The 27,614-nt window shown below is 43.8% G+C and overlaps 1 protein-coding gene across 2 annotated transcripts in view; it reads left to right on the forward strand.

Annotated features, from left to right (window-relative positions):
• Positions 1 to 27,614, forward strand: part of ESRP1 (epithelial splicing regulatory protein 1) — a 289,890-nt gene that overhangs the window by 7,769 nt on the left and 254,507 nt on the right. For both annotated transcript variants that reach the window (XM_069220486.1, XM_069220487.1), the window contains exon 2: positions 25,237 to 25,362. In XM_069220486.1, the coding sequence (XP_069076587.1) occupies positions 25,237 to 25,362 (126 nt within the window). The remainder of the gene's footprint in view (positions 1 to 25,236; positions 25,363 to 27,614) is intronic.

Here is a 27,614-nt window from a genome sequence, read left to right on the forward strand (position 1 = left end):
TTTACAAACTTTCACTAGTCGGAGTAGTCATTAGACCTCAAGTCTAGGCTTGCAGGGCAACTGTCTGCATAGTTATTAACACATATTTAAAATGACTTTCTCAAAGTTTAGGTTATTTTATGTTCTATGGTGTGCTTGCATGGTAATGCATGGAGTACATCTCAAAGTATAGTCAGCACCAATTAAATTATGATAGATACTTTTTGATTGATACTTAGCTGCAAATTTTGCAGTGTGATCTTTTCTGAATTCACATGCTGTGAATTATTCTACCATCTAGGTTGGATACCGAATCCTCCTCTTAGAGTAGTTTCCAACTGACATGGAGAACACACCTGTAGGAAGTTGGCTCTGTATATACTATGTCAAAGTGAGAGATAGTGTGCACAGAGTCCAAGCGTTCCCCTTAGAGGTTGATAGTGGCAAAATTAGATAATTCTAATGCTCTATTTTGTGGTAGTGTGGTCGAGCAGTAGGCTTATCAGATGGTAGTGTTAAGCATTTGTTGTACACACACAGCCAATAAATGAGGAACACACACTCAGACTTAAATCCAGGCCAATAGTTTTTATATAGAAAAATATATTTTCTTAATTTATTTTAGAACCACAAGATTCAAGATTTGAAGTAAATACATAAAATGCAAGGTACTCCACACAGGTAAGTAAGGAACTTTGAATTAAAGCAGTAGTACACACAGTATAGGTTAAAATGGCAATAAGCTATTTTAAAAGTGGGCCAAGTCAGTTGTCGTCTCTGCAGGGCTTTCAGGTCAGCAGTTCTTCTTCTTTGTTTAGGTTGCAGGAATCTGATTTCCTGGGTTCTGGGTCACCCCTAAATACTAAGTTTAGGGGTGTGTTGAGGACAGTAGACAATGCCTACTATCCTGGAGGGTGGCTAACCCCTCTCTGTGCCTCCTCCCTGAGGGGAGGGGGGCACATCCCTAATCCTATTGGGGGAATCCTCCAATCTCAAGATGGAGGATTTCTAAAGGCAGGGGTCGCCTCAGCTCAGGGCACCTTAGGGGCAGTCCTGACTGGTGGGTGACTCCTCCTTGTTTTTCTCATTATCTCCTCCAGCCTTGCCACCAAAAGTAGGGACAGTGGCCAGAGAGGTGGGCATCTCCACTAGCTGGGATGCCCTGGGGTTCTATAACAAAAGGCATGAGCCTTTGAGGCTCACCACCAGGTGTTACAGTTCCCTCAGGGGGAGGTGAGAAGCACCTCCACCCAGTACAGGCTTTGTTCCTGGCCACAGAGTGACAAAGGCACTCTCCCCATGTGGCCAGAAACTCGTCTGGTTGTGGCAGGCTGGCAGAAACCGGTCAGCCTAGCACTAGGAGTCGGACTGGTATTCAGGGGGCATCTCTAAGATGCCCTCTCGGTGAATTTTACAATGAATTCCACACTGGCATCAGTGCGCATTTATTGTGCTGAGAAGTTTGATACCAAACTTCCCAGATTTGAATGTAGCCATTATGGAACTGTGGAGTTCGTGTTTGACAAACTCCCAGACCATATACTCTTTATGGGTACCCTGCACTTACAATGTCTAAGGTTTTGCTTAGACACTGTAGGGGTATAGTGCTCATTCACATATGCCCTCACCTGTGGTATAGTGCACCCTGCCTTAGAGCTGTAAGGCCTGCTAGAGGGGTGACTTATGCCACAGGCAGTGTGAGGTGGGCATGGCACTCTGAGGGGAGTGCCATGTCGACTTAGTCATTTGCTCCCACCCGCACACACAAGCTGTGAGGCAGTGTGCATATGCTGAGTGAGGGGTCTCCAGGGTGGCATAAGACATGCTGCAGTCCTTAGAGACCTTCCCTGTCATCAGGGCCCTTGGTACCAGGGGTACCATTTACAAGGGACTTATCTGGGTGCCAAGGCTGTGCCAATTGTGGGAACAAAGGTACAGTTTACGGAAAGAACACTGGTGCTGGGCCCTGGTTAGCAGGGTCCCAGCACACGTTCAGTCATAACTGGCATCAACAAAAGGCAAAAAGTCAGGGGGTAACGATGCCAAGGAGGCATTTCCTTACAACACCCTTCCGTTTCTGCTTGGAGTTCCACAACAATTGTGTTCAGGATAGCCACCAGGTAGGTAATCTGTGTATCGCGCGGTGACAGTACAGAGCGCTGTGAGACTTGTGCAGCGTTCAAGCCCAAAATGCTGAACAAGGGGTAAGCAGACAGGCACCCTGCAGGAATATAAGGAAACTCCATCGCTAAGGGTCCTCAGATTGTCCAGTTAGAAGTAAAAAAAAAAATGCAGAGAGACGGGTCTTGGACATCGAAAAGGAATTAATCAATATCCAGTAGAAGCATTCACTCCATACCTGCAGCAGCTTTTCTAACATTAGACTCTAGAATCTAAAAGGCTGCCTAGTCACTGTTTTGCTGACCGAAGGCAAGCCAAGATCAAAAGAATCCCTCGGGTCCTATGAGAAGAACTCCGCAGATGGACGAGACTCAGAAAATACCCCATTCTTGAAAGATGACCGATGTTGAGAGACCTCCGAAGGGTACCTTGATGCAGAAAAAGAACAGCGCAAGATTGAGTTAAAAAAGAAAAAAAGACAGCTTGAGGCAAAAATGGCTGCATCCTTAAGAAAAAAGATTTAGATGCAGCCTTGTGAGATCTCTATCCAATCAAGACCTCCTAAGCGTGTCTCCTTCAAGAAGAGTGACACTGGAATTGAGACCTCTATATCCTCAGGTGGAAGAGTAACAGATTTTCTGAGAGAGGACCTAGAGCTTTTTCAGGGTCTGTTTTGTAGCATGAATCATCCCTCCAAAAAGGGCACCAGCCCCAATGTGGAGCTTCAACAGTGTTGTCACAACTGATGACAAAACCATTTGAATCCATACATAAAGTTGAACTGCAATTTACCACTTTTACTTTGAAAACTGCCTTTCTGATAGCTCAAATCGCTGCAAAGAGTAAGCGAGATTCAAGAGCTAATACAAGAACCATACATGCAAATCTACAAGGGCTAGGTAGATCTCAGAACAAACCCCCAATTCCTACCTAAAGTTGGGAGCAAACTCCACGTCAACCAGACCAGTATTCTTTAAGAACCCACAAACTGAATTTGAAAGAAAATTGCATACCCTGGACGTAAGAAGGGCACTTCTATACTACTTGGAGGAGACCAAGCAATTCCGTAAAGTGAAAAAACTGTTTGTTTCATATACCAGATCAGTAAGGGAATCCCACGTCACAAAGGGTAATATTTGTGGATCATGGAGACAATCCAAACATGCTGCGCATCAGCTGGCAAACACCTTCCTCACTGACCAAAAGTACACTTAACGAGGAAAAAGTGCGCAATACTAGCATTCATGGCAAATGTGCCCATATACACTATCTGCGCAGCAGCAACATGGGCATCACCACACACATTCACAAAACATTGTGTGGACATCCAGATGCATAAGGAAGCCCAAGTAGGACAGAAGGTACTACGGCACCTGTTTGCGAGATCATCATTTCACCCCAACCAATCCAAATAAAGGGGAAACCACTACACACACTAATGCATAGCATGTGAATCCAGAAAAGGATTCATGCTGCTAAACAAAATGGTTGCTATGGAGTGGTCTTGCATCCTGAAGAGTTTTCTGGATTCACATGCAACCCTCCCACCTCCTGAGAAATTAGATCAGGACGAGCGGGGGAAGGGGGAGGAAGTGGTCTCATGTACATAAAAGAAGAAAAAAAGGGAGAAAGAAAAAAGGACATAACGAAAAAAGAATCTGAAGATGGCTACTTTGCACAGGAACATCCGGGGCGCTGTCTGGCGTCATGCAGGGGAAGAACCAAACAAAATGGTGGTCAACGCCCCAAAAGACCATTGCAGATCCAACCACTAGATGGCGGAATAATGCACAGCATGTGAATCAAGAGGACTCATCGGGCTGCAGGGCTGCTCCTGTTGGTAAGTAACCATTTCGTTTTGAGGTACACTTGGCAGGCTCTTGATGCTGAATCTCCAGCGAAGGGATTCAATATTTCTCCAGTATTGGGTCTTTCATAGATTCACATGCTTGAATCCTTCCCTGTTGTCGAAGTGGGAGTCCCAGGGTAGCAGTAATTTAAAGATTTTACATTGAAGTTAATGCAAAAGACATTCACTCTAATAGCTTATCCGTGTTAGACATGACCCAAAGTCCAGCCAACCTGGCGACAGCATCCTTTAGAACCTTCACCACAGAGGCTTCAGTCTCTCAGATTTTCTAGCACAAGTGAGATAAAGAATGAGAATACATTAGGGGAGCCTCTATGGGGAGAAAGGTAGGTTGCATGTGAATGAATCTATGAAAGATACCAATACTGGAGAACCACATTTAAATGTAAGTAACTTATTTTCTTCTCCAGAATTGGATCTTTCATAGATTCACATGCTTGAATCAGAATAGTTAGCAGTAAGCGTCATAGCATGAAAATACCATGTTATACGAAATGGTGGAAGGTGGGAAGAATAGTCTCAACTTACTGAAATAGATTTTGCAGAACTGCTTGTCCCACTGCTGCATCTGTTCTTTCTGTGGCATCGAGGCAGTGGTGCTGAGAAAAAGTGTCCCTGCTAGAGCAAGTTGCCGCTCTTCATATCTTTTGTAAAGGCACACCTGCAAAAAGAGCAGTGCAGATAGCTCTGGTGGAGTGGGCCTTGACTTTTCGTCAATGGTTTTCCCTGCTTGCTGATGACAGAACTGTCTGATGGAGGCAATCCACCTTGCTAAAGTCTGTTTAGCTACAGGAAATCCCTTTCTGAGGTCCCCATAGGCCACAACTGATATGCTTTGCGGAAGTTATTCCTGTGTATGTATAATTTGAGATCATTTGATATCTAATGTTTGCAATGACCTTTCTATTGGAGTTTGAGGCCTCTGGAAAAATTCTCAATATGACTGGTTCATTTAAGTGAAAGTCTGATGGGACCTTACGGATAAATTTAAGATTAGTCGTGAGAGTGACACTGTCAGCCTTGAACTGGAGAAAAGCATGTTTGACTGTAAACACCTGGATGTCGCTGACCCGCTTTGCTGAAGCGCTATTTCAACTCTGCCTTATGAATTAGCTCAAATGGGTGTTATATCATTTGCGATAGCACAACGTTGAGCTGCCGAGGAGGATGGATTTTCACTGGAAGAAACAACCTGAAAAGTTCCCTAAGGGATAGTTTTCTTATTCTTGAGGACCATAATGATGGAGAGTTACCGGTACAACGAAATCTAGAAATGGCTGCCAGATGTACTTTGATGGACGAGTGAGAAAGACCAGATTTTGCTAGATGAAGATGCGGAAGTGTCTGTTTTGGTGAAGATGAGAACGGAAGGACCTTGGAAAACCTACATCAGATAGAAAATGTCTTCCAGTTAAGTTATTTGTGGTTTGAGCTCTAGCATTGGTGAGCACATCTTGACAATCAGAGGGAATATTTAGGTCTGCGAATTCATGGAACTCAGGAGCCAGGCCGAAAACTATTCTGTTTGGGGTGATGGACCTGCCCTTGGTTCCGTATTGGTTGCAACAGAATGTAAGGCTGTTCCGAGAGGAGCAGGAGCTATGTAAACCAAAACTGGTGAGGCCACTTGGGAGCTATGAGCAGCACTCAACAATGCTCTCCATCTTCTTTTGAACTCTTGGGATCAGCAGAAAATGTGGGGGGAGACGGGCGTGGTCTTGGTTAAGAAAGATTTGAGTGACCCGAAGATGGCCTTTACTTCTAGGAAGTTGATGTGGAGCACTGTTTCTTGGGTGGTCTGTTTTCCTCTCATTGTCAGGTCTTGAGATGAGCTCCCCAGCCCTTGAGGAATGAGTCTGTGGTCATGACATATTCCGGAATCTGTCAGGAAAGAGACCCTTGGAGAAATTGGATGTTCTGTGACCACCATTTTATGACCTGTCTCATTGTGGGCATTATCTGAACGACATTGTCGAAAGATCCGTTGACTTGGAGTCATTGACCGTCCAACTTCTCTTGAAGTGATCTCATGTGGAGGCTGCAGTTTGGTGCAAGGGGAATGCAAGAGGAAAGCATCCCCAGGAAAGACTTGTAGGTCCGGACTGAAGTGTACCTTCTTTTGGCAAGGTGTAGTGCCAGGTTGCGAATCTTTACTTTTCTCTCTTGGGAGGCAAATGCTTTTGCTTGCTCTGTATCCAGTAGCGCTCCCACAAAGGTGATGCCAGCTGTAGAAGTTAGATGTGACTTTTGGTAGTTGACTGACTGGGGGAAGTTACGAAAAGAGGCATGTTTCTGTGTCCTTGGTTGCTTGGTGTGCTGCATTTGCCTTTATGAGCCAATCTTCCAGGTGCGGAAGTACTCAGACTCCTCTTTGTCTGAGATATGCTGCTATTGGAGCTAAGACCGTGGTGAATACTTGAGGTGCTGATCTCCGGCCAAATGGTAACACCCTGAATTGGTAGTGGGTACCGGTTACCCTGAAACGAAAATTTCATGTGTCTGGGGTGTATTGGGGTATGAAAATAGGAGCCTTGGCGATTCAAGGCCATCTTATGATCCCCTTGATTCCGCAGGTGTATCGGTGGCCGGCACTTGCTTGGGGGGGGGAGGGGAGTCAATGTTTTTTGGAAGAGTCTTTGCCTCTGTAGGAAGACTTTCTTCTGGAAGGGTGTCTGTAGGTTGCTGATGGTGGTTGCCTATAGGGCTGCTGGCATTGTTGGCTAGTGGTTTGACTGTATTGGCCCTGATAGGGTTGGTACTGTCAGTACTGATGATAACCTTCTATAGGGGAATACTCCAACCCCTGGCTGCTTGAAAGGGCTGTTTTCTATAGTGGAAGGTGCCCAAAGATTTAGCTGTTTGTGTCAGTCTTTATAGACTGGAGTGCTTCTTCAAAATGCTTACCAAATAGCAATTCACCATCGTATGGCATGTCTATTATCTTCGTTTGACCTTCCAGGCGGAAAGAGGTAGTTTTTAGCCATCCTTGGTGTCCTAGTACTGTGGCTCTGGCTAGCTGTCTAGCTGTCAAAAGCCTGTGGATGACACGCCTATAGCACCATCTATGATTTATGCAGAAATCTTTTCTCCCTCCTGTGGAATTTTCTGTGCTTCAGACTTCACATCGTTGGGAAGGAGATCAATGTATTGTGATATGTCTGACCACATTTGGCAGTCGTTTTGCCAAGGAGTTCACCGCTCGGCCGGTTGTACCCACGGTTGTAAATAATTTCCAGATAGTGTTGAGGCGTTTTCCCTTCCTTATCCAGATGTGGAGAAGATGGATTTCTCAACCTGTGTTGGGTCTCTTTAACCAGAATTAAATACATTGTCCTCGAGCAATGCCTACTAGGCATCTGAGACTCCCAGAGGAAGCAATGTTAGCCCTCGGAACAACAAGACTGACAACACGGACAGGTTAAACAGCCAAATAGGCAAGATACTCAAGGTGGTTTCAGAGATCTGTCCAAGATTATTAGTCCTCGGAGATCTTGATCATCTGTAAGACAACCTAACCTAAGTCTCTAAAGACGTTTATTGTATGGAGAAAACAGTTCTTTGTATCATTCAGATACTAAGGGAAACAAGCCACCAAGAATACATCTCAAGGTGGATAACTCACAGTCCAAATGTGTTGCAAAAGAACTGGCATGCAGCTAGAAACCAAACCAAGAGCACACAACAAAGACGTGAGCTACAGTAGCCTTCCTGGCAAACGTTCAGCTGAGTGACATACGTATGGCAGCCACATGCTTGACAGTATACACATTTAGAAAACACTGCTGCATCTACGTCCAAGTGAACATAGGAGCACAGAACTGAAGCATTTGCTTACAAGCTCAATTTAATCTCCTGCCCGCGCCCTCAGTGAAGAAACTGCTACAAAATTGATGCACAGCATGGGAATCCAAAAAAGATGCACACTGCAAAACAAAATGGTACTTACATGTAGGAGTAGTTTTGGAGCTTGAGAAATGTTCTGGATTCGCATGTGACCCACCCGCTTTCCTAGGTACTGAGGTGAAACTAAGTGAGCAAAGACCAAGTACAATCCAGAGGAACATTAAATGGACAGACCATTTCCAGGAATTATACAGCTAATACCAGAATTGATGTAGTTGCGTGATTTCAACATGTTTGATACCAAACATGCCTAGGTTTGGAGAAGCCATTGTGTAATTAAACCACCTGTGTTGACCTGTGTCCACTACATACTCAAGGTGGCTTCCCCTCACTTGGAGTCCAAGGAATGGCCTGCGGTCTGTAGGGGTATCCTGCTCATGCAGGGATCCCCTCACACGTGGAGACGTGCACCTTGCCCTTAGACACTAAGTCACCCCTCTGGTAGGCCCTTCAGCCCAAGTGCAGTGACCAGGTTTGGTGGTGAAAGGGTGCATGCACTATTAAAAGCAGACTGCAATGTCAAGCCTGCAGACCCAGTTTACATGTGCTCCTATGGGTGATGCAATATATGCTGCAGCTCATGGGAGGCCACTGGTGTACCAGTGTCCTGGTTACCAGAGTTCCATATACTAGGAAATTACATCGGTGCACCAGTATGCCAGCTGTGGGTGTAAAGTTTACCAGCAACCAAATTTAGCGGAGTGACCACAGTCACTGGGGGTTCTGATTAGCAGCATCCAAGTGAACAACATTCTGTCTAAACACAGACAGGCAAAAAGTGTGGGGGGGGAGGGTAACTATGGTAGAAAGATGGCACTTTCCTACAAAATAAATCATATTTAGGGAAATAGCACTGGTACTGGGGCCTGGCTACTTGGCTGCAGCGCACTTTCAGAGTCCTAACCATCAGCATTGGGGCAAGACGTGGGGGGTGGCCTTACAAAAACTGCTCTTTGCTACAACCTCTCATGGTCGGAACCAAACATCTGTGTTGAACAAGGCACCCAGCCACCGCTCTATGCAGAAGAAAGTTCTGAAGCCTATTCGTTCAGTGCTAAACACCCCCCACCCCAGTGTAGAAACACCCTTTGGATTTAAAGCTCTCGGGATAGAAGCACCACTCTGTGCTGACGACCCATGCCCTGGTTCAGAACTCCTCAGCGCAGAAACCTACGTCTTTTGTCGGCTCTGCAAAACCGGTCTTCCAGAAGCTGAAGGATGAATTTGAAGCATGCCAGCAGTACATTATGATCCTCAATCAAACAGGGCAGATCCTTCCCCAGCCAGTGTTGTCCACGTGGGCATGGAGGAGGCAGTTTGGCTTCAAGGAAGCTCTCTAGCTTATGCTACCACCGAAGAAGCAGCAGGGCAAGGCTACCAGCCCTCTACCACCTTTCCTGTGTGTGTGTGTGTGTGTGTGTGTGTGTATATATATATATATATATATCAAACCAAGGCCCTTTCAGGGTTAGAGTGACGCATAAATTATGCAAAAAACAAAGGAAAACTCTGGGAAGTTCCCAATTTTAGGTGGAGAGCTGCTGCTCTGCAACACTAGCGACACTCTAAATTTGCTCACCTCAAATGTCTGCTTATCTAGCAACGTTTTTAAGCATAGGATTAGCACAGTGCTATCCACGCCGAGCTAGATAGTGACAAAGTCTTTTGCCATTTGTACAGCAAAATCTTTAAGCATAGGATTGACATAGTGTCATCCTCGCCGAGCTGTAAAATGACAAAAGCCATTTACCACTCCAGGCACAGTATTACAGCTTTGGACTGGTCAAATACCGTCCAAGCCAACCTGGAATGAGTAAAGCAACCCCTGACACCTGTTTCGCTCTCATTAGAGCTCTTCAGAGGGGTATAGCTTTGTCCAGACACAAGGGAGCACCCAGTATAAGTCAAACCAAGGCCCTTTCAGGGTTAGAGTGACGCATAAATTATACAAAAAACAAAGGAGAACTCTGGGAAGTTCCCAATTTTAGGTGGAGAGCTGCTCTAGTAAGGAGCACCCTGCAACACCAGTGACACTCTAAATTTGCTCACCTCAAATGTCTGCTTATCTAGCAAAATCTTTAAGCATAGGAGTGGTAAATGGCTTTTGTCATTTTACAGCTCGGCGAGGATGACACTATGTCAATCCTATGCTTAAAGATTTTGCTGTACAAATGGCAAAAGACTTTGTCACTATCTAGCTCGGCGTGGATGGCACTGTACTGATCCAATGCTTAAAAACTTTGCTAGATAAGCAGACATTTGAGGTGAGCAAATTTACATTTTGCAGCAGTTACCACCTGACTCTACTGTGGTCAGTGCAGCCAGGAAGCACACCAATAGTCCGTCCTCTGGGGATACCTCCCCCCCCCCCGACAAGGAAAGCCGTAAAATTGATGCAGCAGGGAAAAGGGTAGCAACACAAGCAGCCAATCAATGGCTCATTGCGAATTCCCAGGCCCTGTTAACAAGATACAACAGGGCACATTGAAATGAGATGGAAGAATTCTTGCAATATCTTCCCCAAAGAATACCAAAAAAGGGCACAGCAAATTGTAGAGGAAGGTCAGGCTATACCAAACAATCAAATTAGGTCTGCTCTAGATGCAGCTACAGGAATCAATACCAGCAATACCATTAAGTGACATGCTTAGTTGAGGTCCTCCAACCTGAGATACAGCAGGCAGTCCTTAATATGCCATTTAACAAACAACAGCTTTTTGGACGAGAGGTGGACAGAACTATAGAAAAACTTAAAGATTCAGACACAGCAAAAGCCATGGGAGCCCTTTATACCGCACCATTTTGGGGTTCCTTTAGAAAACCACAATCTAGAGAAGGATGTAAAACCCAAACTACAGAGGCTTCCACCTCCCACTCAAAACAAGAACCGCAGTATTACACATGAGGGTCTTTAAGGGGCTCTTGCAGATCACAAAATTTCAGGTCAAGAGGTAAATTCCCTGCCTCAACGGGTGCTTCTAAATCCACAAAACAATAACTTCCCAGACATTCCACAGCAACATACATCTCTTGTGGGAGGAAGACTGCAACAATTCCATTCTCACTGGCAACCGATTACTACAGATCAATGGGTACTCTCAATTATCCGCAGTGGTTATTGCCTAGCGCTCATCCCTACTCCAACAAACATTCCACCCTGTTCTCACAGGCTCTCTCTAGAACACACAACTCAGCTCAAACAAGAGGTACAATCTCTACTACTAAAGGAGGCAATGGAAATAGTTCCCATCACTCAGCAAGGAACAGTAGTATATTCCCAATACTTCCTTATGCCAAAAATGGATGTTACTCTCAGACCCATTCTCGATCTCTGTCCTCTAACTCTTTATATCCTGCCAGAGCATTTTCACACGGTCACTCTGCAGGATGTCATTCCCTTGCTACAAAAACAAGATTATATGACAGTGTTAGACCTAAAGGACGCTTACTTCAACATTTCAATACATCCCGCTCACGGCAAGTATTTAAGGTTTGTGATAGAAGGCAAGCACTATTTTATTCAAACTACTACCCTTTGGAGTAACAGCAGCACTAAGAGTGTTCACAAAATGTCTTGCTATAGTTGCAGCATACCTCAGAAGACAGCACATACATGTCTTCCCTTATCTAAACGACTGGTTAATCAAAGCCAGCCCCATTTGAAATTGTCAACAGCACACACAATACACAATAAATACCCTACACAAATTAGGGTGCACAATCAGTTACCAGAAATCTCACCTTCAGCCAGCACAAATTCAACCTTATCTAGGAGCAGTTTCTGAACACTCAGTCAGCATTAGCCTACCCAAAACCACAATGTAAACAAGCGTTTCAGACTCGCATATCCCAAATGCAGGCCAATCAAACTTACACAGTAAGGTTTGTCATGAGACTATTGGGAATGATGGAATCACGCGTAGCAATAGTGCCCAATGCATGTCTAAACATGAGGCCACTGCAACAGTGTCTCTCGCAGCAATGGTCTCAGGCACAGGTCAGCTGCAGGATCTAGTGTTGTACCGCCAAACTTACAAATCTCTGCAGTTGTGGAATCACACCAACTTATCAAAAGCACAGCCATTTCAGGACCCTGTACCACAGACCATAATCGCAACAGATGCATCACTAACAGGTTGGGGGGGCCTCATCTCACCAATCTTACAATACAAGGGGAATGTAACTCGATACAGCAAACCTACCACATAAACCACTTGGAATTACTGGCAGTCTTAATAAGGACAGAAAACATGACAACAATGTGTAATCTGCAAAAACGGGGGAGGGGACTCTCATCCCAATTGTCCCTTCTGGCACAGACAATATTGAAATGGGCAATTCACAATCACAGTCGGCTACTAGTGGAATACATCCCAGGGATACACAACCAGCTAGCGGACCTGTTAAGCAGGACGCAGCAACAAATACACGAATGGGAAATTCACACACAAGTAATTAAATATTACTTTCAAATGTGGGGAACAACAAACATAGACCTTCTCGCAAAAAAGCCAGAACTTCACATCCAGATACACACACCCTCAATCCAAGGGCAATGCTCTGTGGATCAATTGGTCAGGGATATTTGCTTACGCTTTTCCCCCTCTCCTGCTAATTCTGTTTCTGGTCAAGAAAATGCGTTGCACGTCCCTCACTATGATACTCATAGCTCCTACGAGGGCACGTCAAAACTGGTATGCAATACTGTTGGATCTCAGTACTACCACATCACAAGCTTCCAAACAGACCAGATCTGTTGATTCAAAACAAAGGTCAAATCAGGTATCCCAATCCCAGTATGCTCAACCGGACGATTTGGCTCCTGAGGTCATAGAATTTGGATACCTACAGCTTCCATCAGAATGTATGGACATTCTAAAACAAGCATGTAAACCTACAACCAGGTAGTGCTACGCTAATAAATGGAAGCGTTTTGTATATTACTGCCAGCCTAAAAACATTGATCCACTTAAAGCATCAGTACAGGATATTGTGTGTTATTTGCTTCATTTACAAAAAGCAAATCTTGCATATTCATCTATTAAAATTCATTTAACAGCAATATCAGCCTACCTCCAAAACAGACAGCATACCTCTCAGTTTAGAATTCCTGTCATAAAAGCATTTATGGAAGGGCTTAAATGAGTTCTTCTACCTAGAGTACCACCATCTCCTCCCTGGAATCTTAACAATGTGCTCACAAGACTTATAGGTCCACCATTTGAACCTGTGACTCTTGCGCTATTCAGTTTCTCTCATGGAAGGTTGCTTTCTTGGTAGCAATTACTTCCTTAAGAAGAGTAAGTGAAATTCCTTTAGAAGAACCCTTCTTCCAACTGCACAAACACAAAGTAGTATTTCGGTCAAATCCAGAATTTTTTACCTAAAGTGGTTTCACACTTTCACATTAATCAGTCAGTCGAGTTGCCAGTCTTCTTTCCACAGCCAGATTCTGTTGCTGAAAGAGCTCTCCACACTCTTGTTCTCAAACGAGCTCTAATGTATTATGTAGACTGGACTAAAGACTTTAGAACAACTTAACAACTTTTTGTTGCTTTCCAACAGCCTCATAAAGGTAATCCTATTTCCAAACAAGGATTAGCTAGATGGATTGTTCAGTGTATTCAAACTTGCTATCTCAAAGCTAAAAGGCATCTATTAGTAATTCCAAAAGAACATCCCACTAGAAAAAAGGGTGCCTCAATGGCATTCTTAGGAAATCTACCAATGGCAGACATATGCAAAGCAGCCACATGGTCCACACCACACACATTTACTACACACTACTGTGTGGATGTGTTAGCTTGACAACAAGCAAATGTTGGTCAAGCAGCACTTAAAACACTATTTCAAACTACTTCAACTCCTACGGGCTAACCACCTCTTATTCAGGAGGGGAACGGCTTTATCTGCAGCTAAACATGCCATTGAACGGAAAATGTCACTTACCCAGTGTACATCTGTTTGTGGCATGTAGTGCTGCGATTCACATGCGCCCTCCCTCCTCCCCAGAAGCCTGTAGTTGTTGTAGTACTTAATTATGTAAATACATTGCATGGACATCTTTACTTTCTATATATTTTTCTTCATTCACAATTCTTCACGCCTTACTTCAACCTCCTGCGGGAAAGCAGACTAGCAGGGGAGTCTGTGCCCATGCGCACACTGTTGCAGAGGTGGGAGGAGGGGAGGGGGAGAGTTGCTCAGTCCCATGACTCGAGAATTGGGGAGGGGCTTCTTCAAGGGGGGGAGGCAGGGGGCGCTTGTTGCACTCCGGGCCCAGCGCTGGATGGCGGTGTGTGGGTCTGCTGCACTACATGCCATGAGCAGATGTACACTGGGAGAGTTACATTTTACACACACACCCTCCCCCTTCTGAGACCGCCACTTGCAGCATCCATTCCAACATGCTTGTACGTAGACATGCTTGACTGTCTTCAAGCCGTACATTCGATTGCATCTCCTCAACATGTCCTTTTGATGGGGGGGAAACACCTACTCAGGCCCTAGGTTGAGATGTGAAAAAGATTTTATTAGAAGAAAAGAGATGGAGACCACAAAAGCCATGGGTGCCCCCACCTTGTGGATCCTTTGACAGGTAAGCCTACCATGGCAGCTCCAAAGCCACCTCTCCTGACGTCTATATTTCCTTCCAGCATTAGCTGTCTCAGTAACACTCCACAAGGGACTACTTCCAAGTGGTATAGTGGGGCAGCAGCTCTAGAGGCAAAGGTAGCTCTCCCAAAAGAATCGCCCCTGCCAAGCAGTGACTTGCTACAGCAAATCAACTTCATGGTGGCCTTCTACCTCAAAGACTTAACCGGACTGTTGCACAATGGGCTCTACATAACTTGGACGTTGAGCAAGCCCTAATGTGGTATGTAGATGAAACAAAACCCTTTTGAAAAACCCAACCGCTGTTGCCTTTTCTAAAACCATAAAAGGTGGGGTAAGGAAATTAGGTGTATTATATGGTGTGGTTGTGAAACCTTAGTGTGTAATACACTTATCATTTCATAGGCTTCGATGTTTAATCTTACGTTGTCCTTGTGGTGGGATGGGGATTCCTGTTGCTGCTGCCACCATGGGGTGTCGACTCCAAATGTTAGGCCTCCCTATCTAGAACTAACTCTTGCATTTTTTGCACTTTTGCTTTGATGGGTTCTGACATGGTCAGACTGCCTATAGATCTTACTTTTTACAGGCCGACTGTCACCTGTGTCAATATCATGTTTGCACCTGGTAGTTTGACCACTGGGTCAAAGAAAAGAGTTCAGAGAGCAGTCAGCTTGTTGCTGGTCAGAGGCAGTCAGCAAGAACTACTCCCTCCACTGAACCATCAACTGGGTTGTGGGGGGAAGAGGGTCCCTTTTTTTTTTTTTTTCCTGACCTTCATCAGTGGCCATGAGCAAAGTCATGTCAACTCTATCATAATAAGATTGTAGGCGATTCACATGAAGCACCCTGTGGGTCAACCAAATAGGTGACCTCACCTTTCTTTTCCACAGTGGTGTGGGGGCCACTTCACTTGTCTGAGTGCCCTGGGAGCCATACACTCTAAGACCCACACTTTCTGTCCTGGCTGACAAACAATCAAAACAGACTTTTTGTCATGCCACTGCTTTGCAGTTCTTTGCTTTCCTTAAGGTTCTTGGATGCCCTCTTCGTGTACTTAGGCCTAGTACATAATCCACTATGTCTTGTTTAGGGTGTTTGAGAGGTTGCTCCCAATCCTCCCTTAAAAGGGCAAGTGGACCCAAAACTGAATGGCCCAAGAGAAGTTCAAATGGACTGTAGCCCACTCCTTTCTGAGGAACTTCCCTGTAGACGAAGAGGAGGAGGCAATAGGACATCCCATCTCCTTCTGAGCTTTTATGCGAGTCCCATAATCATGCCTTTTAAGGTTTAGTTGAACCTTTCAACTAAACCACTTCCCTGTGTGCAGTGAGGGGTGGTGAATATATAGGTTACACCACACTCCTTCCACATAGCTTTGTTGACAAATATTTTAATCTGATATGCATAGTTCTTTAGGAACTATATTTTGCTACTATGTCATAACAATAAATTGCACACATACTCTTTAAACCTGTTTAACAATGTATATTTACTCACGATTAAATATGTATATGAATGGGTACACACATATATCTATATATATATATATATATGTATATATATAGATAGATAGATATATATATAGATATGTGTGTGTGTGTGTGCATATACATATATGTGTATGTTATTTCTATGCTTAACATGTTCACAGATAATTGCATAGCTCCTAGATAAGTTATTATATTAGATACTTATCCCTGCTCTCGTTTTTATGTCACACTAATCAAATGTTTTATTATCATAAGCATTTCACTATTCAAAAATTGAGGAAAGAAATAAATATTAGAAAAGAACACTTCTTAATTAACTTCAAATATTACAAATCTTGAAAGTCTGTGTTTATACAATACTAATTTTCTTTTCATATTATTATACCCATTATTATATTCCTTGAACACATATTCCCATACTATGTATTTACATATCTATTTATTTATTACTCTAGTCCTACTGTACTAGAGAAAAATGTAATACAAAAACAAAAAAATGCAAATTATAAATAAGTAAATTAAAGTAAGAAAATAATACTAATTGAATAAATAAAAATAATGATTAGAAAAGTTAGAAAGTGTGTGTGTGTGTGTGTGTGTGTATGTATATATATATATATATAATTATAAATACAAATAATATAAATGTAATCTCTTGTAAGCTTTACTTTGTCTACCTATCAGCATGTCATGTCTCTATCAATCTATCCTCCATCCCTACTCTGACTCATCCCAAACCCATTCTACTACTTTCATCTCCAAACTGACCCTGCCTAAGCTCTTCCCTCCTCTTCCACATCTAGCTCACCCAAACCTCAGCTCCCAAACAACCCTACTAAATTCTCATTTATCTCACTTTTGACTCATCCAAAACCCCTCCTGCTACTATGATCTCTCTAACCCTTTCCACAGACTCTTCCCTCCTCCATTTCTCCTTTACTCCTACCAAGCCTCATCCTATTACTATTAACTCCCAATTAACACTTCTGGATTCTTCCCTCCTCTATCACTCCATTACTCTAGTCCATCCAACTAACAAACGCACGTATCCTCTGCTCAAATTAACTCATAATAATACTAAAACTGTACTCCTATTTCCTTATACTAATCCACCACTAATTCCTCTTGGGTTCCAGAGTAGCGCGCTACTCCCCGAAAAGTGCTTTGACTTGTCAGGGATAGTAAGCGCTATATAAATAATATTACAATACAATACAATTTTCACCCAGAATGAGTAGCTCCTACTCCAGAAAAGGTTGGCGACCCCTGATGTAAAGGGATTTTTACCAGCTAGTGTTGAGATGCTGCAATGTTGACAAAATCATGAAGCAAACGAAATAATTCACGCTTCCTGTTATGCTGCACATCCTGTGGCATTATTATCTAACCATTTTGATATTTTAACACTTCTTGCTACAAAGGGATTTCAGTCCAATGGACATTATATGTGTTTCTTACGAAGTGAAAACGAGGCGCACTTAGAAAATCCTATTTGGATTATTATTCAGCAAGAGTTAGATTTTGTTGTGAATTACAGTAAAGGGGTGCCATTGTATTAACGCTGCCCCTCCCAGAAAATAAAATAGTTCACGTGAAATATGTCCTTTGCGTGCAGTAGAAAGCAAGCACCTGTGTACATGGTGTGGTATTAAAGTGTGGCTATTTTATCTGGTGTATCCCAGTTATGTTCAACACTAGTTATGTTTCCAGTTTACTTGTGGTTACCCTGCATGTCCTCTGGTGTCCCCTTTCTCCATTAATAAACAGCCTGGCCGGAGACATTGTACATTTAATATTTATTCTTTAAGTGCAACATAAAGAGGCACTTTAGCAGGGGCGGCTGGTGTTCAAGGGCTAAGGGGCTGCGCCCCTAGCCTTTTCTGGCCTCTCTAGTGAAGCATATATTTAATTACATGATGAAAGTAAAACATTTTCTGCACAACATTTTCCGAGTGAATGTTGTGCACTTTGAAAAGCCCCATTGCGCCTGCGTCGGTATGTGGCTGAAAGCTGCACAGTAGGGCCCACGCAAAGCCCTTACGTTTTCTCAGAACGCAGTGACGTCCCTGGCTTATCTCCTCCTCCACCAGAAGCACTGATAGTAAACAGCCTGGAGCATTTATTGTTCAGCCCAGGTTTCTGAAAACTTCATGTCACTCCGATATTATTATCCACCATTTCCTATTTACTCCACTGGTGGGGTGTGATCAGAAGGGGCTACATGCCAGAGGTCACATTTTATTAAAAGAATGTGGCATTGTGCAAAGAAAATCCCCTTTTCCTGCATTACAAGCAGTCTGTGGCAGAGAAATTGAATAAATACAATAAATAACTCCATCCAGGGCTCTCTGGGAGACAGGAGTGTGACCTGAAGACCTCAAGTCATAAATATGCCAAAAACAACCCTGCACACAAGTAAGTTGGAGCTCTATCTTTTTTTACAGACAATAAGAAAAAAATCTGCTCTCTCAGCTCTCCCTTCACTGCCTCTGTAGGTGATTTCGTCTCTCAAAGGCAGTAATGGTTCCAGTAATTTATCATGGCTAGTTATGCTCGTTTTATTTCTTCTGCAGATTAATGACGTGATATGTCATATTAAACATGTAATCTGCAGCTCAAATAAACGTGTACCTTTTATCACTGAAACTGCTGGATACTGGATGGGTGAGGCAATGTGTGTTTGTTTGAATAAGTGTTTGCAGGGCTTGACTGAGTGGCTGAGAAAATGTGGGTGTCTGTGTATAAGAGTTGTGTGAATGGCAGTGGATGACAATGTGGATGAGTAAATGGGTAGGTGACTAAAGGCAGTGGGTGAGTAGGTGAATGGAAATACGTGGGTAGTGAGGCTCACTCACAAGGTGCAATTCCGTCTTGTATTTGTGCCCCACCACTGCTTTCAGTCACCAGCCACCACTGCAATTTAGGCTACGAGATATCAGGCATTAAAAAGAAACTCTGCGTTCGGAAGTCCTGAAATACACCCTCTTTTTAATGTGTGCATCAATTTGCATGAGTAGTGAAGGAAAGTATTTTCATGACAAAGAATCCCCCTTTCTACTTGATTTTAATTCCATGTTAAGCTTATCTTTCCTGTTGCTGACAGAACGTTCGACACCTCCACTCCATCATATGGAAATGTTGACATGACCTAGGCCTCATTGTCACCTAATTAGATGGCTGAGTAACTTAATCAACGTGACCAATTTACCTTTGCAAACCGTTTGGCATTGAGTGGCCTCAGTTAGGCTGTCTCTCAATAATTTCTGCTGTCTTTGCGCTAGGAACAGTTTTCTGTGTTTAAAAACAAAAATAAAAAAATTAAAAAAATTAAAATCTTTCAGCACAGATCTGGGCCATGAATGGCAGGTGTACCGCACCCCACTTGGCTTTTGTATATTTGTCAATCAACAAGTAAAAGTTGAGACATTGTTCAGTAGTCCCCACCCCTTGGCAGAAACTCCACTGAACATCCGAGACAATTGAATTCTATGTGTCCCAGGTTCCCAGTCTTCCTAGTATCATTATCCCTATGATCTTGATTGTTGACTCAAGCTGGGAGACTGGCTGATGACAGGGTTTTTCTCTTTTTAAAAATTGGGACAATTAAGGCCTCCGACCAGGAGGGAGGAATTTTACTGACCATGGCAGCTCTGACTAAGTTTGTTAGTATCGGGGCCCACAATGGAGTATTAACTGGGACACAGTTTGGGGTCGGAGCTTTACCACTGAGGCTTTCTTTTATTCCACGAATGATATCAGTGATCTCATTGGAAGGTTTACGACGCAAGCCTAGTTTGGTCAGTTGTGCCACCTCGAAACCCCTTGAACTTATCTTTGTGGGATACAGAGTAAAACTTTCTAAAATGATCTACCTACTTTTCTGCTGTGATTACACATACTACTTTTGGTCTCTGAGATTCCTTAAAGAAAGGAAAATCAACTCTGTTTCAAAGGTGCTGCTATCCCTGTTTTTGCTTGCAGTCATTAGATCCTTCCAAGCTTTTTAGCTGATCTTTCTTTCTATGATCCAGGATCACCTTATAGGTTGTTCTACACCCCATTACTTCATAGCCCATACATGGCTTATTTTTTAGAGTTCCCTTTAAGGTCTTGTGGGCTAATGAACAAGCCCAATTAAACTACCTAATTTTTTTTGTCCCAAGTAGGGTCCTGGTGGATGTCATCAAATCTTTTTAAAGAGCTGCATACTGATACAAAGGTATTTAGTATCATTTCAGGTTCTGCCCCTTGTCTGAACATGCCTCACAAGTTTTAGAATTAGAACTAAATAGATCCAGAATTAGGCGGGTTGGATCAACTTTACTCCACTTCACTGGTGAACTGTTGTTCTTTTGTATAAATGTTTTTTAGCCCTTTAGCTTTTTTTTTTTTATTCTCACCCAGCACCTATAAATGATGCAAGGAGGTTGTGATCACTTTGGCAATGGGATATAAACTTAAAATCTGCTATCTACGGAGATAGTTCCTTGGAAGAAAGTATGACGTTGATAGTATTTCCCTCTCCATGACCTGTACAGGTTGGTCACAGTGGGCTGTTAGGACAGATCTCGGATGTGAAAACCAAATTGTATTTTGACAATAAATCATTTAGGGCCTCGCCATGGGAGTTGCATATGAAGTGAATTTTCCATTCCCTTCTTATATCCAAGACACCACATGAAGAAGGTAACCAGTTACAGTTATGAACCTAGACAATTTTAATTGTGCTTGTAACTTCAATAGAAGTTACTAAACCACTGTTGGCCTTCCCTGCTACAGGGAGGAGAGCAGGATTTGGAAAGGTGCTATAACCTTTGTGAAAAGAATCTAGAGCCCATGTCTCCTGGCAACCGATTATATCAAATTCATTTTGAATTTCAGCCAGTCATGGTTGCTTAGCTTGGACCCTAAACCAGCAGTGTTCCAAGAGTAGGTATGGACTACATTGCCATGCCTCCTCTTAAACACAACCTGGTTAATATGCGTTTTTGGTTACACTTGGTGCATCAGAGTTCTTTCTAGTAGGGTCTTTATCACGTCTTGTATGGGGAAGGAATCAGTCATTTTCACCTAGCGCCCTGAGTGGTGCAAAAAAAAAATTCTGGTTTCAATGTTGTAGTCAGTCAGTATTATGCTGGGTGCCCCACTGCACGTCAGCGGGCATTAATACCTCCTTGGAGTCTAAAACGCTTCCATGTAGATATCTTTTGCCCATTCTCTATCTAAGGCAGTCTTCTTCTCGCAATTAATATTTTGTTAAACGGGTGCTCCCTCCCATGCTTCGACAGCCAATGGATGACTTTGTTTTGCAGATCCCATCACTCTTTTCTTTGTATTGTATGTAACATGGGGACATTCTCAAGTAATGTTACATATAATGTGGTGGCAGAAGGCAATTGAAGATAAGTTTTGTGGCACCTTGTGCGACTTAGGGAAGATGTTGGGCAGGCAAGCTAGTGTCATTTTGACTAGTGGGATCTCCAGACAGACCAATCTTCTCCATATCCAGGGTGAACGCACTATGTATACCCTAATATTCCATTGTCGTCCTACCCTCAGAGCTGGTGTGAGCTGTTGCACTCGACTTAGATTCTACATCTTGACTGCAGAATCTTATATTCTGGTCAGCTCTGACACTTACAGTCCCTTTCAATCCAGCCTGTATCTTCTTTGTCAGGTTTTCCTTGAAATTTGAGTTCACCCTGTACTATACCACAAAAATCTATAAGCTTACTTTTGAAACTTTTTTTTTTAACAATGTTGCATATGGAATCTTTCAACTCTGCCATCCTCAAAGGAGCTGCAAGTTGCTCAAACTCATTTACCCCATGCTGCAATGATTGGGGTGAACCACCCAAAAAAGCAGAGTCCACAGGTTTTGTTACCCCATTTTTGGGTTGCAACCGATAGAGCGACTTACATCTTTTTTTCTTTTTTACTAAAGGGGTACTGGATGGCTGTGGAGATTAATCTGAAACAACAGCCAAGGAATGTGGCTGTGGCTACTAAGCTCATTAGGCCCACTACCACCTAGGGGACCCACTGATGATGGTAGGTACACAACTGGTTGCATATTTGCAGTCCGTTGGGGTAAGTACTGATTAGATTTGCCGGATGGTGATGTACTGCATCCAGCCTTCCTCAACAAGACTACTCTCCTCATTGATAGCCCCCACTTGTAAGTTGCCTGGTGATGAATACTGAAACTTTAGACAGGCCTTTTCTTTCCAATGGGTGCCGGTAGATTTCCGCGTACCCGTTCCTTTGTCCGGTTAAAAACCACTATGGACATTCTATGGATAGAGCAGTTGTTCTATAACATTCTGGCCCAAAGGGAGGTGGCCCAGCCGGTTCCAGGCTCTTACAGGCCAATCTTAGTCTGGTCTTGTCCAATGCACAGTGCTGCGGGAGTGATGACCTTGCTTTACGTGCACTTCACCCTCCTCCTTGGGAGCAGAGGGGTGTCCTGGGCAATGTAGTCATGTCCCAGCAGGCTCCTTATCTCTAATTGAGTGAATCTCTTCACATACCAACCACTGTGAGGCTGTTAAGAAGGAAGTGTGTGTCCTCTTGTGCTACCAAATGTGCGCAGGAAGAGGGCTAATGGAGACCAATGGAGACCATCAGGATAGAAATAGCACAGCCATAGTGCTGGCAGCAAATTTCCCACTGGATCCAGTTTGTGTGGGGGGGGGGGATCCAATAGAACCAGTCACCTCTGAGAGGCTGTATGCTGCATCGTCAGTGGGGATGAATGTTTGCCTTTTAATTGCAGTGGGCTTACACCTGAGCCAAACCCACCCAGCACAGAGCCTGCAAGAGTGTGCACAGGTAAGTCTGCCTCAGCGGGTGGGAACCACAGCCTCTAGGTCTGTGTGGCTTCAACTCCTGGCAGGGCAGCCCTATTGGGTCTGTTCAAACTGCTCCCAGCTACAACGATCTGTCCACCAATGTTTATGCATTGAGGCTTCCAAGACATCATCAGTGCGTAAATTCCATGCCTAATCAGATCTCTGGATGAACAGCTAGACTATTCTGTTTTATCCATCATGCATTGTAAGATTCTTTCCTGCTAAGACAACCACTTGGGCCGCCTTTTTATTATCAAGGTATTCCGTTATTAGCATGAACCAATAAAACAGCCTATGTATATTTTCAGAGGCCTGTGCTCCATCATAGGGCGGGCACAGTGAGGATTTGCTAATGCAGACAGTACTTGATTGAGAATCTTTGCTAAGCCTAAGCACTGTCCTGCAGCAGTTATTGCAGAGGAGTGCCAGAAGCTAGGCGGGAGCAAGCAGGGATGGTGTCATGATGAGACTTAAAGCTGGGAATGGTCTCTACTAGGTATGAGTGGTCCAAGTAGCTCCAAGCAGATTTACTGGGTCCAAACACATATATGCATATGACATATATCTGAAAGGGGGCAGGCAGCCAGTTCTTAGTGTGTATGCCCCTCCTGCCCCCCAGGTTTCTTTCACCTTGTTTGTGAAGTATGAGGAAGGCACCTTTTAGAAAGTATTGATCTGCTTACAGTGGCTTTAGTGTCCACTTTTAGTTTTACGGATTGTTACCTGAAACTAAATTTGACACCTTATCAAGTAAACATGATAGGCAAAAGGTAGAAACTGTGAAAGGCCAGGTCCTACGAGGACCCTTGTATTTATGCAGTTTATGCATTTATAAGTTGCACTTATGTGGGTGAGGGCCGAGGTCAAAGTGCATTAAAACAAAAAGGTAATGGAACTGTGATGCTGCAAACGGGTTGTGGTGAGAGAGTGGGGGTGGGGCAAAGGTGTGGCTAAAAAAAGTTATTCTGTACGTTTTTTAAATTTTTTTTTTAGTCTTTCGCTTCAGGTAGCTACATATAAAATAACATCCAGCTTAAACGAAAAAGAAATTATAAAAAGAAAGTTGCTACTTATTGGGAAATGCACTATTGTACATTATGAAACCTATGTTAGTTAATGCAAATGCAGAGGTCTGTGTGTAATCGGAGAGCCACAGAATTAAGTCTTGGTTACTGCAGTGGAGAAAAGTGCCTTGTGTATTTTCAGTGCTATGAGGTCACAGCCTGTGACAGAAATCACTGTGAATATGTAATTCATTATTTTAAACTTGCATTACACACAGTATAAGAGAGACTGCTACAAAATGCTCAAAATGTTTAAGATAAAATGATGCTTCCAAAATAGAGATTTTAGTAATACCCAGAGTGTACTTCGTGTAATTGTTTTACATTACTGTCCCATCAATACCTCCAGGTGTAGTAAGCGAGATATAAAAATACAATTAAAAGCACACACTTCACAGCCCAGTTGTTAACTCTTAGCACGACCACTCAGAATGAAAAAATGTTTGGCATCACAAGGCTTCCAGTGATTAGGTCAATTAAAGCTAGTACCAGCTCCAAAGTATGCTTTTCATTTGCAGATTAACTGGTAGCGCTCATTTGCATTTCCTTCATTCGAGTAGCCACCCTGGCAGGAAGGCTTGTTTAGCTGTCCGCCTGGCTTCGGTTTCACTGCACAGGGGACTCCCTGAATGACACTTCAGCTGAGGCATTTAAACTGCAACTAACCATCCCAGGACTGTTTGTTTTTATATACAAAAGTTACAGTGTATCATAAAAGTAAGCACGTCGTGCCCTTCTGATCCCACCCACTTTGACCACTGGGTGAGGGGGGGATGTCAAAGCTGTTTATGCTTGGGGCAGGTGCATTTGTGCAGGTGAGATGAGCTGGGTTTGTGCTGGTGAAGAGCACAGGCTGTTTGAAAGTGGGTGAGGGGGTATAAGGGAGTTTTATTTATGGGCCTGAGAGGAGTGACGGAGTTGCATGTATGCAGACGAGGGTGGAGTGGAGTTAAAAGTATGCAGGGCATGGCCTTTTTTAAAGCAGGTGAGCAGCAAAGGGAGCTGCAACTGTAGGTGGAGGGGAACTTTATTTAGGTAAGAAACAGAGGCAGGTGTGCCAATGTATTATGCATAGCATGGATCAGTGGAGCTCTATTTTTGTAGGCGACAGAGTTGTTTTAAACAGATGAGGGTCAGAAGTGGAGCTACATTTACGGAGGTCGGTGCCCGAATAAGGCTCTGCTAGTGCAGGCCACAAGTGAGCGGTATAAGAAAGCTGCAGCTATGCAGGTAAATAGAACTGGCTTCTGCAGGCAAGGGGGTTATGGGCTTGGGGTGCCAGGCGTTGTAGTTGTTCAAGTAAGAGTCGCCCTAGTCATGTTTCTTGTGTGTGTTTGCAGGTGGGAGAGCTGCACGAAATCGTCATCCGCCCGGAGGAGCCGGAAGGGGCCGAGGAGAGCTCGGAGGAGGGCTCCGAAGAGGACCGGCTCACCTGCGTCCCTCAGCTGGAGCAAGCCCTGCAGCAGGTGAGCGCCTTGCTGCGCCGTTTCATCCCCTGCGCGTGCGCAGATTCATCGCCTCGCGCCCGGGATCTTGCCCGGTCCAGCAGCGGCAGCTGTGGAGGCGCGCGCCGGGGCGGGTTCAGTACTGCCCCGGGCACCTCCCGGTCTGTGGGGCTCCTCAAGAATGAAGGGGAGGGTCATTGGGGAATGGGCGGGCCGTCTGGGGCTGCACATTAAGTGCTGGTTTCGCTTTCTTGTATTCCTTTATATTAAAACCGGACAGTTTCACACTGCAGTGCATTTTGCAAACACTGCCACATGTCAGCTCTGCGGCTTGTAACCCCCTTAAAATGCTTCTTACATAACTTGGGCGGCGGCCTGCCCGAGACTCTGCAGTCACCCTAAATGTTATTTAAAACCTGTTCCTCATGTTTTCTAAAACATTCTATAACTTTTCTCCTTGGCATAAAGATACAGAACACCCGATTGCGAGACTGTAGGCTGTTCGGTTAACGCTGCGCTGCATCCCTACCCTGACTACAAACAATTCGTTCACAAAGGGGATGCTCTTGCGAGATGCTCAGGTGGTTGGTGTTCCCTAAATCAAGATGTCACGTAACACATATTTGTAAAGCGCACCGTCACCCCACCAGCATCTTGGCTCTGAATGAACTGATACTTATTGTTACCTGGATCAGTGGTGTCTGCTTGCTTATATTCTCGTTCTATACCTCATGGGGACAGATGACGTCACAGGGACATGCTATTTTGTCTCCGAACCGTTCGGGAAGGGCACTAAAAAATGGATGGAGCTCAACTGCGCCAACCTATCGGTGACGATGGTTTATGACAGACTCAAGCTATAGTTGTAAACCCCGCCCTTTCCGGCACGAACTATAATTGGTGAGGCAACGGTTGGTTTAGATAGTTTTTATACCCATATATACACACACACACACACATATATATATACATTTATGGGCATTTCACTTCCTATTGAAACAATCCTATTCCAGATGCTGTGTCTGCGTAATCCTTAGTGATGCCAGCTGTTTATGGGTGGTCGTAATAAAATTCAGCCAAGGTGTATTGAAAGCACTGTCCAAGTACAACAAATCTTTGGTGAGAAGTCTAGTAAATCCCCTTTTCCTTATTGAGACATGTGCGGGGCCACAACATCATCGGGCACGTCCTCCTGAGATCTTCTGAAATAGGAAGTCCCAGTTCCGTATGGCAAATAAATCGAGAGGTAGTACTAGGGACTGCAAGCAGTCTTCTAGGGAAAGAATTCTCTGCGGATTGCAACTGTTTACATGGGATGTGACCTCCACATTCTGCACCATAGATGGCAGTAGGCACACACTTACTGTTATACATTCTCAACACTTCCTTGACTGGTTGCTAGCCCAATTGGGTGACAAATCCAAACACTGCCTCTGTGGTTTTATTATATTTTTGTCATCACCAGATGATTGCACTTACCAAAAATGTATTCCTAGATCCGAGAAGGAAATAACCTTGGTTAAAAGTTCACCCTTCATTATAAAGGGTCGCAACTTTGGTGAACCTTTACCACATGTCATTGTGAAAGATTTGTTAGTATAAGAATTCAACTTTTCGGTTAAGTTCTACTTTATAAAATAATCCAGCAGCCTTTGTAGACCGTTTGCTGTTAAGGCCATGAGAACGCCGTCGTTGGCATACAATAGGGCGGGGACTGGGCTGGTACCTATTCTGGACAGATCCAAACCATCCTTGGCCAGTGCTTGCTCAAGACCATTTATGTATAATTGGAACAGGAAAGGGGCTAGAACCCCTGTCTTACTCCACTTTTGACTCTGGAGGGCTTGGAACATTCTCTATTAGGGCCATATCAAATTCTAGCAGGAGCACTCTGATATATGTACTTAGAAAATGGATGCTGACCTCATCAGCTTCAAGCGATTTCATGATTTGCCAAAATTTAGCATGATCAACACAATGGAATACATTGCTAAGGTTCACAAACCCCCAAAATAAAACTTCTTTGCCATTTTGTATTTCCCAATGAAGAGCTCAAGACAGAATGGAATTGTCCTCTTCCAACATTCCAGTTTCTGCAAAATATCTTTATCTAATATCTTAATGGAAGAATCAAGTAATGCTAATGAGCAGTAGCACTTAGAGTCCATCTTATTCCCCTTTTAAAAGCTGGGTATGATCATTGATTTAAACCACTTTTGTGGTAAAGCTCCCTTCCCTGCTTCTTAAAAAAGGTTAATTAACGGGGGCCAGAG

This window comes from Pleurodeles waltl, chromosome 2_2 (genome assembly GCF_031143425.1).
Source record: "Pleurodeles waltl isolate 20211129_DDA chromosome 2_2, aPleWal1.hap1.20221129, whole genome shotgun sequence".
Classification (NCBI taxonomy): Eukaryota; Metazoa; Chordata; class Amphibia; order Caudata; family Salamandridae; genus Pleurodeles; species Pleurodeles waltl.